This window comes from Emys orbicularis, chromosome 3 (assembly GCF_028017835.1).
Source record: "Emys orbicularis isolate rEmyOrb1 chromosome 3, rEmyOrb1.hap1, whole genome shotgun sequence".
NCBI lineage: Eukaryota > Metazoa > Chordata > Testudines > Emydidae > Emys > Emys orbicularis.
The window spans coordinates 148,091,063-148,106,535 of NC_088685.1; the positions used below are offsets into that span (position 1 = coordinate 148,091,063).

The 15,473-nt window shown below is 43.8% G+C and overlaps 1 protein-coding gene across 1 annotated transcript in view; it reads left to right on the forward strand.

Annotated features, from left to right (window-relative positions):
• The first annotated feature begins 11,578 nt into the window (after nt 1-11,578).
• The window catches only part of LOC135875586 (maestro heat-like repeat-containing protein family member 7), a 43,047-nt gene continuing 39,152 nt past the window's right edge, over nt 11,579-15,473 (forward strand). The window contains exons 1-2 of the mRNA XM_065400515.1: nt 11,579-11,710; nt 13,463-13,591. Coding sequence (XP_065256587.1) covers nt 11,579-11,710; nt 13,463-13,591 — 261 coding nt within the window. The remainder of the gene's footprint in view (nt 11,711-13,462; nt 13,592-15,473) is intronic.

Here is a 15,473-nt window from a genome sequence, read left to right on the forward strand (position 1 = left end):
TCCTGGGGTGTTGAAGGACCAGGTTTTCCAGCCTCTGTGAATGTTTCAAATCCTCCTTTGCTGTGGTACCATGTGTCTGTGACAGGGATTTCTTCTGTTTTCAGGTTTCCGCTAAGACTGAAATATCTGATATGCTAAGTAACTGGAATCAAACCTCTGCATTGCGAGCCTTCCAGGTGCTGGGTAAGAATAGAAAGAAACATTGAAATGAAACAACAGTAACAGGATCTCAGATTCCTGACTCTTCTGAAAAACCTCATTTGGAAATGTGGTGATGGGTTTTCTTCCCTTTACATTGCTTGTTATTAGTCAGACTTCTCTTCTGTTAGGTCCTATTTATCAGGAGGATATTATGGCTTTCCTCAGAAAGCCGATGGAGGGTGCAGAAGAGGTGGAGTGCACTGCAGCTCTCACAGTCTTGAGAGAAGTTACCCAGGAGCGTAAGTAAGAAAGGAAGGCGCAAGAGCGGAACTGTGGTGGGGGAGCTTGTCTACCACTTGCTTATACTCTCTCTGGCACTAGCAAGTGCCATCAGCTCCTCCCTTTCACGAGTACCAAATGAACGCATACAAATGATATGAATTATCAGTGTGCCTCTGACTGTCAACCCCAGGGACCAGGTGCTTTCTTGGCTGACTTCAATGGAACCGTGTCCCAGGTGAGGCTCTTGCGCCAGATTTTTGGAGCCAGCCTCTTGTGTGCAGGGCAGATTTAAGCTTGGCGTTAGAACTTTGTGTGTGAATGTCTGAACAATTTTATATTTGAAATCTGAATTCAAGCATACATTCCCAATCTTAATTCACGTTCACAACCTTACTGATGTATTAATAGTGCCAGATCCTCAGCTGGTATAAACCAGCATAGCTCTATTCAGTCTCAGTCTGGCAGCAGGAGCAGGGTCAGGCAAAACAATCCTCACCATGACAAAGCTGTCTCACATGCTTAGGGTGAGGCTTGCAACATATTTAAAGAGTCCCAAAATACCCATAGCATGATGCAATGCTACCATACCATGATGGCGCATCATGAAGTGGTGATGTAATCTTACAATAAGACAGTGGTTGTGCTTACATAACTTTTCCTGGATGACAGAGTCTAAAAAGGAGTTAACCAAATGTTTATCTAATCCACAAAAAGGCAAGAATGCTGGTAAAGGAAGTTAAAAAGAGTGAGGAGCTTCTTGTGATAGACTCCAGCCTGCCAAAACTCCTGTCTGTATTCCTTTCAGCTCCCCATATGGACAAAGTAAAAGACATCATGGTGCAATCTGTGGCTCTTCTCATACAGGAAAACAACTATCAGGTAAGAGAACATTCAAATGTATGGGAACAGACTTGTCTTAAGCTTGTAGGGTGGGAGATGAATTTATAGAATTACCAGTGTAACTAAAGGGAAGAATTTTGCCTGTTGCACTGTGGCTCTGACAACAAAGATGATGCAGCTGCATTCTCTGATTTCTCATTTATGATCAGCAAGACCCGACCATCTACTCAAGAAGCACAATGTAAAAAACTCTACTGTGGGGATGAGCATTTCAGACAGTACATTTGTGGTGCATGGTGGGATTTTTAAATATCATTGACTGTCTTCATTTGTGTGTCTCCTGGAGGTGAAAAGTCCTCTCTTGCAGTTGATTAGAAGTTTTGCTTGCTGTGGGTATCTCACCCTGCCAGGAGGCAGTGTACTTGTGGATTTTCTCATTCGGCAGTGTGAACTCCCTGTCTGCACCATGGTAAGAAACAGAAAAACGTCTCCCCTTATTTTTAATCCTCCTGGCCTCTTAACAATTATTGTTACCCTTTCTCTGGACCTTTCAAACTTTGCCATACCTTTTTCTGCCATGAATGTATATACCACTATGTATAGGGTTACGAGCTAGCAATTGTGAAAAAACGGGACGGGGTGGGGGGTAAAAGGCGCCTATATAAGAAAAAGTCCCCAAAAATGGGACTGTCCCTTTAAAAACGGGACGGCTGGTCACCCTAACTATGTACCATTGATGTAGAAAATATCATACTATGTTCTGTATAATTTTCTGCCCCTTATTGCTGTCTTCACCAGTATCCACCAGTTACATTTATTTAAGTTAAAGGGATGGTGTCAAGTATGTTTTATGCCAAAATGCAGGTTTTGGTTTTTGTAAAAACAAAAAATTACAAACCTTAATGTGAATGGGAATGATTTCCCTTTTTCAAAATTTCAGTGAAAAGTGCTTCTGGGACATGGCAAGCTGGGAGAAGAAAGGGGATTTAATTGGGCTTCAATTGTTTTCTTAAGGACCACCGGGTTGGACTCAAATAATTATCTTTCAAACATTCCTCTAGATACCTGCAGTCACCCAAGCACTTACTCTATCCCTCTTCCCCTCCATCTCAATGTGGTTAGAAGGCAAAGAGATAAACTTGTCCTGATTTTTCATCTATTTATAGAAGCCTGAAGGTGACTGGGATGAAGAGGCAGTCCAGGTATATAGTATCAACACCCTAAACCTGGTAAGCATGAATACACATGGGCTGATCAAACTTTCCAGTAGTTCCACCCAAAGGGTTCCCCCTGACTTCCTCACCTGCATGCACCAGCCGAGACATGCCTCAAAGGGATCTTCCTTCGGATGTGTTCCTCATGAGAGCCGTCTATATGCAAAAGAGCCTGGGTTGGTCACGAAGAGGGCAGTATGTGATTGGCTAGGAAGAGAGGAAAGGAGTACCTTGGATCCCGCTAAGTGCTGAGTTGTTCTTGTGAGATGTTGAGTATGCTTAACTCCCTTTAATTTCCTTGGCATTCGAGGGTACACGTTAATTTACTGGAGGTGCTTAGCATACCAAAGGAATCAGGACCATAATGAGAAGGAAGAATCAAACAAAACAGTATAGATTTGGATGGGCTATTGTGAGAGGCAGAGAAAGGCAGTTGTATCTGCCATTAAGTAAGAGGTCAGAGTTCTGAAGTATTGGTTAAGAAGCAGCAATTTTTTTCCATTGATAAAAGGAAAGTCACAAGACAGCTGATGCATGTGTAACACCAACAGACCCCGGTCGTCATCGGGCGGGATCAAACCTGGGACCTCTGGAGCTAAATGCATGAGCCTCTACTGCATGAGCTAAAAGCCACATGGCTCTTAACTAAGGATGTAGAGCAGACTCATTAATCTCTCTCTAAGTGATCTCAGTGCCACTACACGGGACAGAGCACCACACCCAGGAGGTGTGTGGGTTATACACGTATAAAGATATCCAAACCTATGCTGTTTGTTGCTTTCAGGTGCCCTGGAAAATGCTATTGCAGTTTGTGTGCCCTCTGGAGTATGTCAACACTTTCATCCCCGTCTGCAAAACCTTGACATCTTTGTTCATAAAGTCAGGGAAAGGAGGCCTATCTCCTTACCTGGTGGAGTTACACAGACGACGTTAGTATCAGAACAGCTACATTTAATTAAATCTCCTTCATAATATAAGATGTGAATGAAACTTTCTACTGGAGAAGGTTACTGGACTGACACTAGTAAGGTACCTAGCCTTTTAGCAAAAGGCAATGCAATTCTTGTGGAATCTTCTCATGCAGTCAGAACTCACCCAACTCCTCAGTATACACTCTTACATTACATATGGAAAGACACAAGCAACCAATGAAAGTGCTGCGTTTCATTCCAATTTTCATACACTGACCAAAACTCTTGTCAGCATTCAAGTTTTGAATGCTAGAAATCTATAAATAAAGAGCCTTATGAGCAGGGAGATATACCTAAAAAGAAGCACAAGTGTACAAGGAAATTTCCCAGGAAGGCGAAAATCATGCCCAGCTATATTGGTTCTACCTTGAACTATTTAGAGAGCAACACAAGTCTTTATTTGAGATCCTGAATGGGACTGTCTCCTACAGTTCATATATTTATTATAGAGTAGACTGGATTGAGACACCCTAAATAGCTGAAGGTTGCAAAGCAAAGCTCAAAGAGGCATATAAATACTCTGGAGCTGCCATTATATATGTTTATATGAAGATGATGGTGTTCAAAAGGTTCCAGAATCTACATAATTGTTTTCAGTTTTACAAGCATCCTTTCTTGATAAAGTTTTCCAACTCTGATGTCTTTTACTCATCCAGTTGTCTTTCCATCCAGTTACTTCTCGCTTCTCACCCTTTAAGTATCTTTAGCTTTAATGCTATGTGACTCATAGTAGGGATGCTGACAGGAGTCTTGGACACCTGGCCAGATGTTTAAATGCTCTGTTTTATTTTTGGTCATACTCACCTGTCCAAGAGTGACAAAACTGAGACTGACCTTATAACAAGTTAGAGAACGACCCTGTTGATCAGTAAACACTATCGACAGGTTTTAAAAAATTGCCTAATCTCTAACTCACAGCTCAATGTGTTGCCCCCAGCTCTCCAGTACACTCAATGAGCTTCTATTTCTTTTTATGACAGCGACTGAACTCCCAACCCCTCAGGCACTCCTGCTACATCTTTTGGTAAGTAATTCTTCCTGTAACTCATCTATTTGGTCCAGGATACTTGCATTTAGTTCAATAATAAACCATAAAACATTTAAAATGTCATTTATGAAGCCAGAGTTTGCAGTGGTTGGGCCAGCTGAGCCTTTCTTAAATTGTACTGGATGGTGATGGGCAGTGACCATTTCCAAGGATAATCTTCCAGATCTGCCATTCAGATGCCTGCGCATCCTGGCTGGATCACTTGGGGTCTCTGGTGATGCCTGGTGTGGCAACAGGAAATTGAAAGCAGGCCTCTGTGGCTATCACTGTGAAATTATCTCTGACATAAGGGGGACCTGCAAATGCCATTTATGCTATAAATAAATGAACCTGTTCCAGACCACCCTGATCTCCATCCCAGCACAAGCAACCTTTTAAGAGACAAAATGAAGCATTATATTTCAATCTCCCAACCTTTCCTTTTGCTGCTAGAGTCTTGAATTGAACACTGGCTCTTCATTTTCCAGGTGATTTCATTGTATCCCTACAAAGATGGAGGCTGTGGGGTTGTTGCTCTCCAACTGCTGCATGCCCTCCACCCTCTCAACTCTCTCCATCCTGTGATTCATTCCGATTTGGGACAATTGTGGATGGAGATGATTCCTCAGCTTATACAATATCTAGAAGGTAAGGAAGTGGGAGGTGGGTTCCCAGAACAGCTGATGTGTGTGACAGGCTCTGAGTCAACTCTCCTGTTGATTCAGAGTACACTTGCATGGTCCCATGGAAGTAGTATGTATCTGTGTTAAGGCAGCTCTTATAGACTTACACAGTCCTGCTCCCACTCAAGTGATTTGAAGTTTTGCTTCTGATTTCAATGGTAGCAAGACCGGCTCATAGTGGTTTATCCAGCCCAACACACCACTGTGGATTGACATTTGCTCTTGAGTCAATACTTTGTAGTACAATCCATTTCTTCCAGCTTCACTGGGTCTAGGTCTGAGCCTAGATGTACAAACACACTTCATTCTTCCTATTGGCTTATGCTCCATTCTTGTTTCTTTTCCTGTTTGACTGGAGTTCTGATGAGTGAGGCAGGTCAGAACTCCCTCCTCACTTCCTGAGTGCATTAGGGATTTTCTTTCCTTGTAGTCCTGGTTCCCTGAGTCAGATCTGGAAGGGAAGGAAAATCTGTTTGCCAACCTTGTTTTTTTTTCTATATTATTTAGCTAGGATCAAATCCTGAGTCCCTTAGTCCTTATTCAGGCTCTCATTGACTTTTCAACAGGAATTTCCCCCAAGTAACAGTGAAGCGGGTGTGTGTGTGTGTGTGTGTGTGTGTGTGTGTGTGTGTGTGTGTGTGTGTGTGTGAGATAACTCTCTAAATATAGCCCCTGCCATTCTTTTAGACTGTGCTGAGGAGAGGAGGGAATATGGTTTTAATTTGTCTGCAAAGGGATTAAAACTGAGATGTTTCAGATGAGTGAAAGGGAATTGGGCACTCAAATTCCACTGAAATTCAATGGAAAATGGGCACCTAGCTCCCATAGGCTCCTTTGAAAATCCCACCTTTAAAGCCCTTGCTGTTTTGTCTGGAAATGCCAGCTGTGCAGTATCTCCATCAGCTTTGATAATAACTTTTTCATAGAGCCATAGATATTAAGGCCAGAAGGGACCATTCGATCATCTAGTCTGACCTCCTGTATAACAGCCAGAAGAATTTCACCCAGTTACCCCTGTATTGATCCCAATAACTTCTGCTGAACTAAAGTATGTCTTCTAGAAAGGCATCCAGTCTTGATCTAAAGACATCAACTGATGGAGAATCCACCACTTCCCTTGGTAATTTGTTCAAGTGGTTGAATACTTTTCATGCATGCAATATGTGTATGTTGATTGCTAAGCTAAAGCACACATCCTAGCTGATACATCTCATTCTGTGCTGGTATTCGGAGTCTCCATTATGTCTTGCTGAGTCAATCTGAACAGTGTTCAAAACACTTTTGCTGACAAGCTGCATTTCTGCCCCTTCCAGCACATAATGAAGGAACTCTGGAAGAGGAGAAATGGAAGGACAAGCTGCTTCAGGTAACATTCATCCTCTCTAGGGGCCTTTAGCTCTTCGACAATGTGCCTACTGTGTTCCACCTACGTTCAGCATGTGTCTATACTACACAAGGGAACCACTGCAGGATCATCTGTAACATAAAATGATTGGTTGACTTACCTACTCTTGCCAACTGTGTGCATCCACATAGCAACAAAATCATGTTTGTGCATCCACATATAGCACGTTTTACAGCAATGGTTGTAGCAGTGCATTCTGGGATTCCTGAAGCATCCTATTTTCCTCACTGCCCTGGGGAGAGAGTACCCTGCACTGGGTCAATATCCAGTGAAACATACTTTGCTCAGTGTACTGAGCGCGGTTATGCTGGTAAGCGGGCCATGGGGTAATGGTAAGTCTTCACCCTGTCGTAACCCTACCCTCACTATTTCTGAAGTATCTGGTACTGGTCATTGTTCGTGACAGAATACCAGATTAAACAGGCCTTCTAGCAATTCCTCTGTTCCTAATGTCTTGCATCAATAAAAGACCCTCAGACTAGTTGTCTCTAAATATCGGCTATTCGCATACTTTGAAAATAGGTAGCAATGAGTTTGAAGAGCTGTAAGTATTCTTCCTAACAGAGACTTTCTCCCTACCCCGATCAGCTTTTAGAAAGGTCAGTGGAAGCCATTATGGATGATGCATGGTCCTGTGAGCTTGCAAATGAGATTCTTGTGAAAAGCAAAAGCTATTCTCAGAGGCCCCAAGATAAGGTCAGTTCTGGGTTTAGGGTTTAATGAATAGGAGTGAAACAACAAATGCAGACTACCTGTGTTAGGAGAGGTTTCTGGGGAGATGAAAGTATGCAAGACTGGCTGGACTACAAGGTGCCCCGGGTCAGTGTTTAAGAAATACATATTAGAGCTCTTTCTATGGGGATCTATAAGTGATGCAGCATTAGAACAACATGTTCAACGGGGCAGTTGTCCCTGATGGCACGAGAATACCTGACACAGTAGAATTCTACAGTACAGATAATTTCTACCCATTCCTTTCACTCTTCACTTATAACATTTAGCTTAACTGCTCTCTCTTTGATTTCATTTCCTGTTCTTGTATTTGTGTCTTCTTCCATGCTGCCTTTATGCTGGGGAAGAATCTTCCAGTCCTGTGTGTCAAAGCCCTGATCCAGCAAAGCACTTAGGCACATGTTTATTTTTCAGCACATGTGTAGGCCTCTTGACTTAACCATCAAATTTATATGGGGAAACCTACAAAAACACAGGATTATTTGTTAGAGAAAGTGGAATTAATATTCTCTGTTAGAAGAATTTTAAATTCCCATTTGGCTTTCATTGACTGCAGCGGGACTACTCAGATGTTTAAAGTTCAGCGTGTGCCACAGTGCTTGGCTGGATCAAGGTCTAAGTGGTCACTCTCAAGGTCACTCTCCTCATTCCAATGTCTTTTTAAAACACACGTCTGCCATAAGTCTTAGGTGGTGATCCACCCCAAAAGTGTATATTGAAGATTGCGTGCTGCAGTGGGACTACCAAAATAGTTGCTAATAACCCAGCATATATAATCTACTCTTTGTGGGCAAATTATGTTTCTCAGGTGTGGTATTCCCATTATACTGTCTTCTCTTCTCTGGTTCTCCAACTATGTGGCCAGATCCTCAAACGGTGTAAAACAATGTAGTTCCAGTGAAAATTGGAGCAGCTGGCGCTCATCACTTATTAGACTCCTACAGTGACATGTGATCATCTCTCCTTTGAGCCGGAATCGAACCAACAACCTAAGGATTCCTATAGGCAACACCTCCTCTCTACAAGCTGAGCTTGATTACCTATCACTGTAAGACTTCATTACCCACTTGCCAGCACACAGGTATACAGAAAGACTTACAAGTAAACAGAGTCATTTACAACCAATTGTCCTGGTTAATGGGAGCCATCAAGATTCCAAGCCACCATTAATGGCCCACACTTTGCATAATTACAATAGGACCTCAGTTATATTTCATATTTCTAGTTTCAGATACAAGAGTGATACATTTATACAAATAGGATGAACACACTCAGTAGATTATAAGCTTTGTAATGATACCTTATAAGAGACCTTTTGCATGAAGCATATTCCAGTTATATTATATTCACAGTCATTAGCATATTTTCATAAAATCATATGGAGTGCAACATCACAGAGGTCACATTGTAACTGGCTCTAGTTAGTGTTCCAACAGACTTCACAATTCTTTACTCATAGCCCATAATGATATGAAGTTCTTTCAAAGATATGAAAACACCAAAGAAATTATTTCTTCTTATATACTGCAAATGGTGAGCTCTAAAATTTATTAATGGGGAATAATCATTCCCCTGTATCTAAAGATAATCCTGTATTTTTATAGTTTTTCCCATATAAATTTTATGGGGCAGTTCTACGAGCATCAAGAAACAGAGATGTGGTGAGGGAGTACCTCAGCATTATACTGCGGACTTCTCAGCAGGAGGAAGCTGAGAGAGAGGTGAGGGAAATGGAGGGGTCATCAATGAATCTCTGTGGAGAGAGAAAGGGACTAATGAGAATTTCCATAGACTGGAGAGGGGGGCATAGAGAGAAATGGAAGAGTGACCAAATATCTCTGTGTGAACTAGAATGGGAGAAATTATGTAATCTTGTAGTGAAGGATGGGAAAGGAAGAGGTATATAAAGGCTATCAAAGATCTTTAAGTAGACTAGGGAAAGGAGGAGAGTAATGATGGAGGAGCTAGCCTATACGAATGGAATAGAGGCCCTCCAAAGCTTGGGAAGGGATGTGGAAGGGAAGTCTGGGTGGTGGAAAAGTTGGGGTGGAGGGTACAGCTGAGGAACAAGGAAAGGGAAATGTTCCATACTAAAGCATGACTCCATGTTTTAGGGGATTGCTTCTGCTGTCAGTCTCGTAGCTACCCGCCACCTCAAGGACATCTTGGTGGTGCTTCAGGAATTCATTAACATTCTGAACCCAGACGAAAGCTCACCCAGTGAGGTACAGCTGATGTGTTATTTTACTGCGAAACCGTGACTCAAGTGAGGCTTGCAAAGCAGACAGGTTTCTTAGACTCCCCTCCATCCCTTCTTTCCAGTGATACTTCTGGGGTCATCTGTACTTGTTTAGAGTTACAGAGGAGAGTGCTGCCTTTTTCCAGTAGGAATTGCGTTTGTAGAAGAATGGGTTGCACTACCTGATGATGTGTGATCTTTTAGTGAAAGACCTGTGACCTGGTTACTTCTGGGCTCAGGACAAACTGCTGCAGGGCACCCAGTCCAATGGGTGGAAACAAAAGGCCTTCAAGAGGGGCACCACCTGCAGCAGACTCATTCAGCACCAGCAGATAGGTCTGATGGGGGACGATTGTTTGATTCATCACCAGTGACCTGTCTTCCCTCAGGGAAGCTCTGGTAGGCAGCAGTCTCTGAACCAGTTTCTCTCCTGACTGAGCTGTACTCTCCCCTTTTAATATCTTGCTCTGGACAGACAGCAGGGGGGGAAATGTGTTGCCTCATGTGCCACTAGTCACAGGAGATTCTAAGTCTAAGTAACTTTCCCTTTTAACCCTTCCCTCCAAGCCTGACACCTATTGCAGGTGTAGTGTGTCTGGGCAAGGGTTGACTGCATCCACAGCACCTCGTTTGTATGCCCCATCACAGACCCTCTTGTCATGCAAATGTACAAGGTGGGAGTGTTAAGGTTGTGGTGGGAACCTGAATTTTCTGTGTTTGTGTGATTTTAAAATCTCTGCTTCATGTTGTAATAATGTTGCTGATTGATACAAACTGTGGGTCCAATTCTGCAAAGTCTTGTTCATGAGAGTAGTGTGTTCTCCATGGGCTTTGAAAAGATTATTCAGGTGAGTAAAGGACTGCAGGAATGAATTCTATAAAATGTGGCAAATGAGAAATGTTACCCCATTGTCTTGGAGGCCACTTGAGTGTGCTGGAGTTACAGCCCCCCACAGGAGAAGATGCTGATTAGCTTTCCCCAGTTCTGATATTTAAACTTCTGTCTCCTGAAAGAGGGTGGCACTGACCCAACATCAGCCAAAATTGATCACTTTGGCCGCACAGCTCTGTCTGCTGAATACCTAGGCAAAGTAAATCTGGTCATGTAAACACAGTTTAGTCCTGAAGTTTTTTTTCCCCCAGCTCATCACTAGAAGTTAAGGGAGAGCTCATTCAGGCCCTGCTTACACAATGGATATTTCTCTTGCAATATCACATCTGTTGTAAATTCCCTACTTCAAGTTTTGACTCAAGAGTGGATGACCTTTTAAGAGAGAGACTGGATTTGCTCTAGTTCAATCACAAGTTATTGGCCTCAGTAGAGTTCACTCACATGGTAGGGAAGAATAATTCTCTCCTCCACTACAAGAATCACTGGGTGAAATCCTATGGCCTATGCTATGCAGGAGGTCAGACTAGATGATCAGAATGGTCCCCTCCACAGGGCCGGCTTTAGGCCGATTCCCCCGAATCGGGCCCCGCGCCTAAGGGGGCCCCACGCCTAAGAGGGTCCCACACCCGTGCCTAAGAGGGCCCCGCGCCCTAAAGAAGAGCACCTAACTTAGGTGCCTTTTAAATTTGTTTACTCACCCGGCGGCGGTCCGGGGCTTCGGTGGCGGGTACTTCATTCGCTCTGGGTCTTCAGCGCGGGTCCTTCAGTGCCGTGGAAGACCCGGAGCGAGTGAAGGACCCACCGCCAAAGTGCCGCCGAAGACCTGGACCGCCGCCTGGTATTCGAATCGGGCCCTGCACTTCCTAAAGCCAGCTCTGCCCCTCTGGCCATAAAGCCTATCAATCTCAGCTCTTCTGAGAACCTCTCCTTCATCTGCAGGTTTTCTCTTACCTACAGACAATTTTCTAGCACTGAATATTTGGAGAGTGAACCAGTTCTGTTGTGTGTGTGTGTGTGTGTGTGTGTGTGTGTGTATGTATGTATATATGTATGTATGGTGGGGGCATTGTCCATGAGAGAGAGTGATCTGGAAAGATGCGTTTGCATTTATCTCCCTTTCTACCACAGGATGCACAACAGAGTAAGTGGAGTATGGCATCCAGCACCCTTCACCTTTGCTATGACCAGGTGGCCAAGGAAACAAAGGACAACATCCTGCCCTGGGTGGACCACATCCTGTCCCAAATGTTATACCACTACTGCCGCTACACTGCCTCAGCCACGGTACTATGAACATGGACTATTGCTAAGGATGTTTTTCTCTTCCTTAAGCTTTTGAGTTCCTGGGGTGCAGCAATCTTTGTTTTGGGCTCAGCTTGTCTCCACTAGGAAGCTGACAGGAAACTGTCTGCTAGGACATCATCCATTATTGCTTCTCATGTGAATGTTCTGGAAAGGGGTCACCGTAAGGGCCCTATATCTGCATTGCATCCACAGCATAAGAACATAGGGATTGCCAGACTGAATCAGATTAGTGATCCATCTAACTAATTTTCCTGATTCTGAAGTAACACTTGCTGTTCTATAATACCCATGATTTTTCCTTTTTTAAAGATAGTAAGAGTTCTTTAAGCAGAACAAAGATTTCTGGTTTGGTGTTTTTTGGTGTTTGAAAAACCGCTCCAGAAAAAGGTAAGGTACAGTTTAGCAGGTCCCTTCCCTCTACACTCCCTGTGCCTCTCCCTTGTCTGTTTTCAGATGTTTCTGAGACTAGTAGGTGAGATTGGCAGTAACCTTTTCTAGCAAGGCGGGTTTCTGAAGTGTTGTCCAAATATAGTGATCTCACTTGTCACTTGGTCATGAGACCTGGAATCAGGGAGAAAGAGCTGATTTTCTGAGATTTGCCTTCTCTGCATGTCCTGAGAACAGAAGGAGGTTTGTCAAATTCTTGGTCACAGGTTCTGGTGTAGGGTATAGAAAATGTGTCTCTTTCCATCTGATCATGGAAAGTGAGGAGATGTGATCAGTGTTACTAATGGATATTTTATAGGTATGGTGACAGGCCAGTTTCAGGCTGTTCCCTTCTTATTTAAATTAAACTGAAAAGTTTACCTCTCATGTAGCTTTTGATTTTTCAGATTCATATTCCAATGGTTAGAGTGATTGATATTACCATACATGGTGAGTTACAGCCTTAATGAAATCTTCTATTAATCATGATAATTAAAACAAATGATACTTGTATGAAGATACTAGATACATATGGGCCCCTTTTTATGTTCCTGTATTTCAGTGGGTCATAAGGTCGCAACACATAATAGTTATCCTTGCTTCTGAGTTCAGGCAATGAGAAAAGATATTGGATATTAGTTGGCTAGAGAGAGAACATTTCTTAGGCTATGTCTACACTAGCACTTTTGTTGGTAAAACTTTTGTCCGTTGGGTTGTGGGGAAAAACACCCACATGACTGACATAAGTTTCAGCGACAGAAGCGCTGGTGTGAGACGCTCTTCCACTGACATAGCTACCACCGCTCATTGGTGGAAGTTTTATTATGCGACGGGAGAGCTCTCTCCTGTTAGCATAAAACGGCTACATGGGAGACCTTACAGTGGCACAGCTGCGCCACTGTAAAGTCTCTAGTGTAGACACAGCCTTAGAATGTGGAACAGGCAGGATGGGTAAGGGACAGTATCTCATTATACTATGTTTTGACACGAGCACTCTAAGGCCCTATCTAGACTAAGATGTAAAGGCATGATGTTAGCTAACTTGGTCTAATTAACATCTTCTAAAACTCTAGCCTAGAGAAAGTCATTGTGTTTTAGAGTGTGATAAACTGGTTGAGTTAAGGCCTGGCAAAGGGGAAGATGTAAACATTTTACTCTACCAGTAGAAGCTAGCTAGCTGGATCTAATATCTCACCTTTATATTCTAGTCTAGCCACAACCTAAATTGCTTTATTTCTCCTGACATTGAGTTCTGTGTCATTAATGCACTAAACTATCTTTCTCCCCATTCCTGGTGGGGTTTAGAACCTAGGTCTGAAGCTGAGCTTTCTGAGGTCAATGGCTGCATTCACCAGAACTGTTGGCGACATCAGCCAGAAAGCAAAAGAAGCCCATGAATTCTCGCAGAAAGCCGTCATTGTGGCATTCATGGTGGTGAGTAAAATATACAAATGGGGCCAAATTCAGCTCTCATTTATAGTCTTAGAGTAACGCCACTGAAATCAGTGGAGTTAATCACATTTTACACCCTGGAAACGAGTGCAGAATCTGGCCGAGGGTCTCTGTTCGTTGGGTAGTTATAGAGAACTCTGAGCAACACTGACAGTAAAAAGCTGGGCGTGATGGAGTTTATACACAGAGCTCCCACATTTTGAGCACATGGCAGCCGTACACAGAGCTCTGGCACTTTGAATCAATGACCCCTGCTGGAACCTGGTTGCAAGGCTGGTCCAAGCATATCTGGGATCTTCCATGGTCCCACTGATCCACTTTGTCCCCACTTATAAATATAATTGTCATTTTATTTTATAATAGTCCATACATCCCCTATAAATCAGGGCAGAGTGACTGGAGATGGGGCCGATGTGGGTATGTGGAAGCTTGGCTGGGGGTGCAGAGAGGTCGGGGTGGCCTGTCATGCCTAGTGGTTAGAGCAGGAGTGCGTAGCCGAGAGTCAGAGCCAGGAATCTGAGCCAAGAGTCAGAACTAAGTTATCAGGAGTGAGGCAAGATGGGGGCAAGGCAGGAGCAGGGCTGGAACAAGGCAAAAGCAAAACTGGAATAAGGTGGGAGCAATTCTGGGAACAAGCAGGTGCAGGAGCTATCGCAGCTGTGTAGAAATACTTTGAGCAACTGCTGAAGTGTTGCTGCTGCTGGGCTTAAGAGCTGGTCTGCTGAATCTCCTGACCAATCAGCTGGTGTACCCAATCAGTTAGCCTACTACAGCCAGCTGTGCTTGTTAGGTTGCCCAGATACTGGTTCTGCTGCAGGCTCTGGTTCCAGATTGGCTTTACTCCAGGCCCTCATTCCTGACAGTACCCCACCCGCACTCAGAGGAGCCTCAGGGCTTGGTTTCTTGGAGTACTTCTGATGGAATTCTTACAACAGGTCTGGGGCATGGATGTTCTCTACTGGTTCCCAAACCATTTGTCCAGACCATAGTCTTCCCAGTCCACCAGGTATTGGAGCCTTCCCCTAACTCACCAAGAGTTGAGGATTTGGTCGATCACGTATTTCTCCTGTCCAAAGACTGTTATGGGTGGCGGTGGTGGTTTGGAGCAATTTGGGTATGGGTTTTTGCTGTAGGGCTTAAAAAGTGAGATGTGAAAGAAAGGGTGGATCTTCAAGGACTCAGGTAGCTGTAACATGAAGGCAACTGTGTTCATAAGTTTTATAACCTTGAAGGGGCCCAGGTATTGATAGTCTAGGTTGGCAAATGGGTGGCTCAATTGAAGGTTCTGGGCTGACAGCCACACCTTGTCCCCTATGGCCAGATTGGGGGCAGCCTGGCAGTCTTGGTCCACATGGTGTTGATACCCTTCTTTGGTGGATTGCAAGTGTTCCTTGAGCTCCCTTTGCACCAGGTGTAGGTGGGAGGCTAAATGCACAGCAGTCAGTACTGGGGAACTCATGGTCAAGGCTGGGTGGAAGTGGGGGTAAAAGCCATAGTTTGCAAAGAATGTGCTATGTTGGGTCAAGGGATGGATTGCATTGTTATATGCGAATTCGACATCACACAACAAGGGAAGCCAGTCGTCACGGTGATAACTCAAAAAGCAGCAAAGATTCTGCTCCAAGATTTGATTGACACTCTGTTTGTCCATTAGTCTGTGGGTGATAGGTGGATGAGGTGAGGGACTCAATGCCAAGGAGTCTGAGAAATTTCTGCCAAAATCAGGAGATGAACTGGGGACCCCAATCTGATACAATGCCCCTCAGTAACCCATGGTAATGGAAGACATATTCCAGGAAGAGTCAAGCCATCCAACATGTGGTAGGAACAATACAGCACGGGATGAAGTGCACCATTTTGTTAG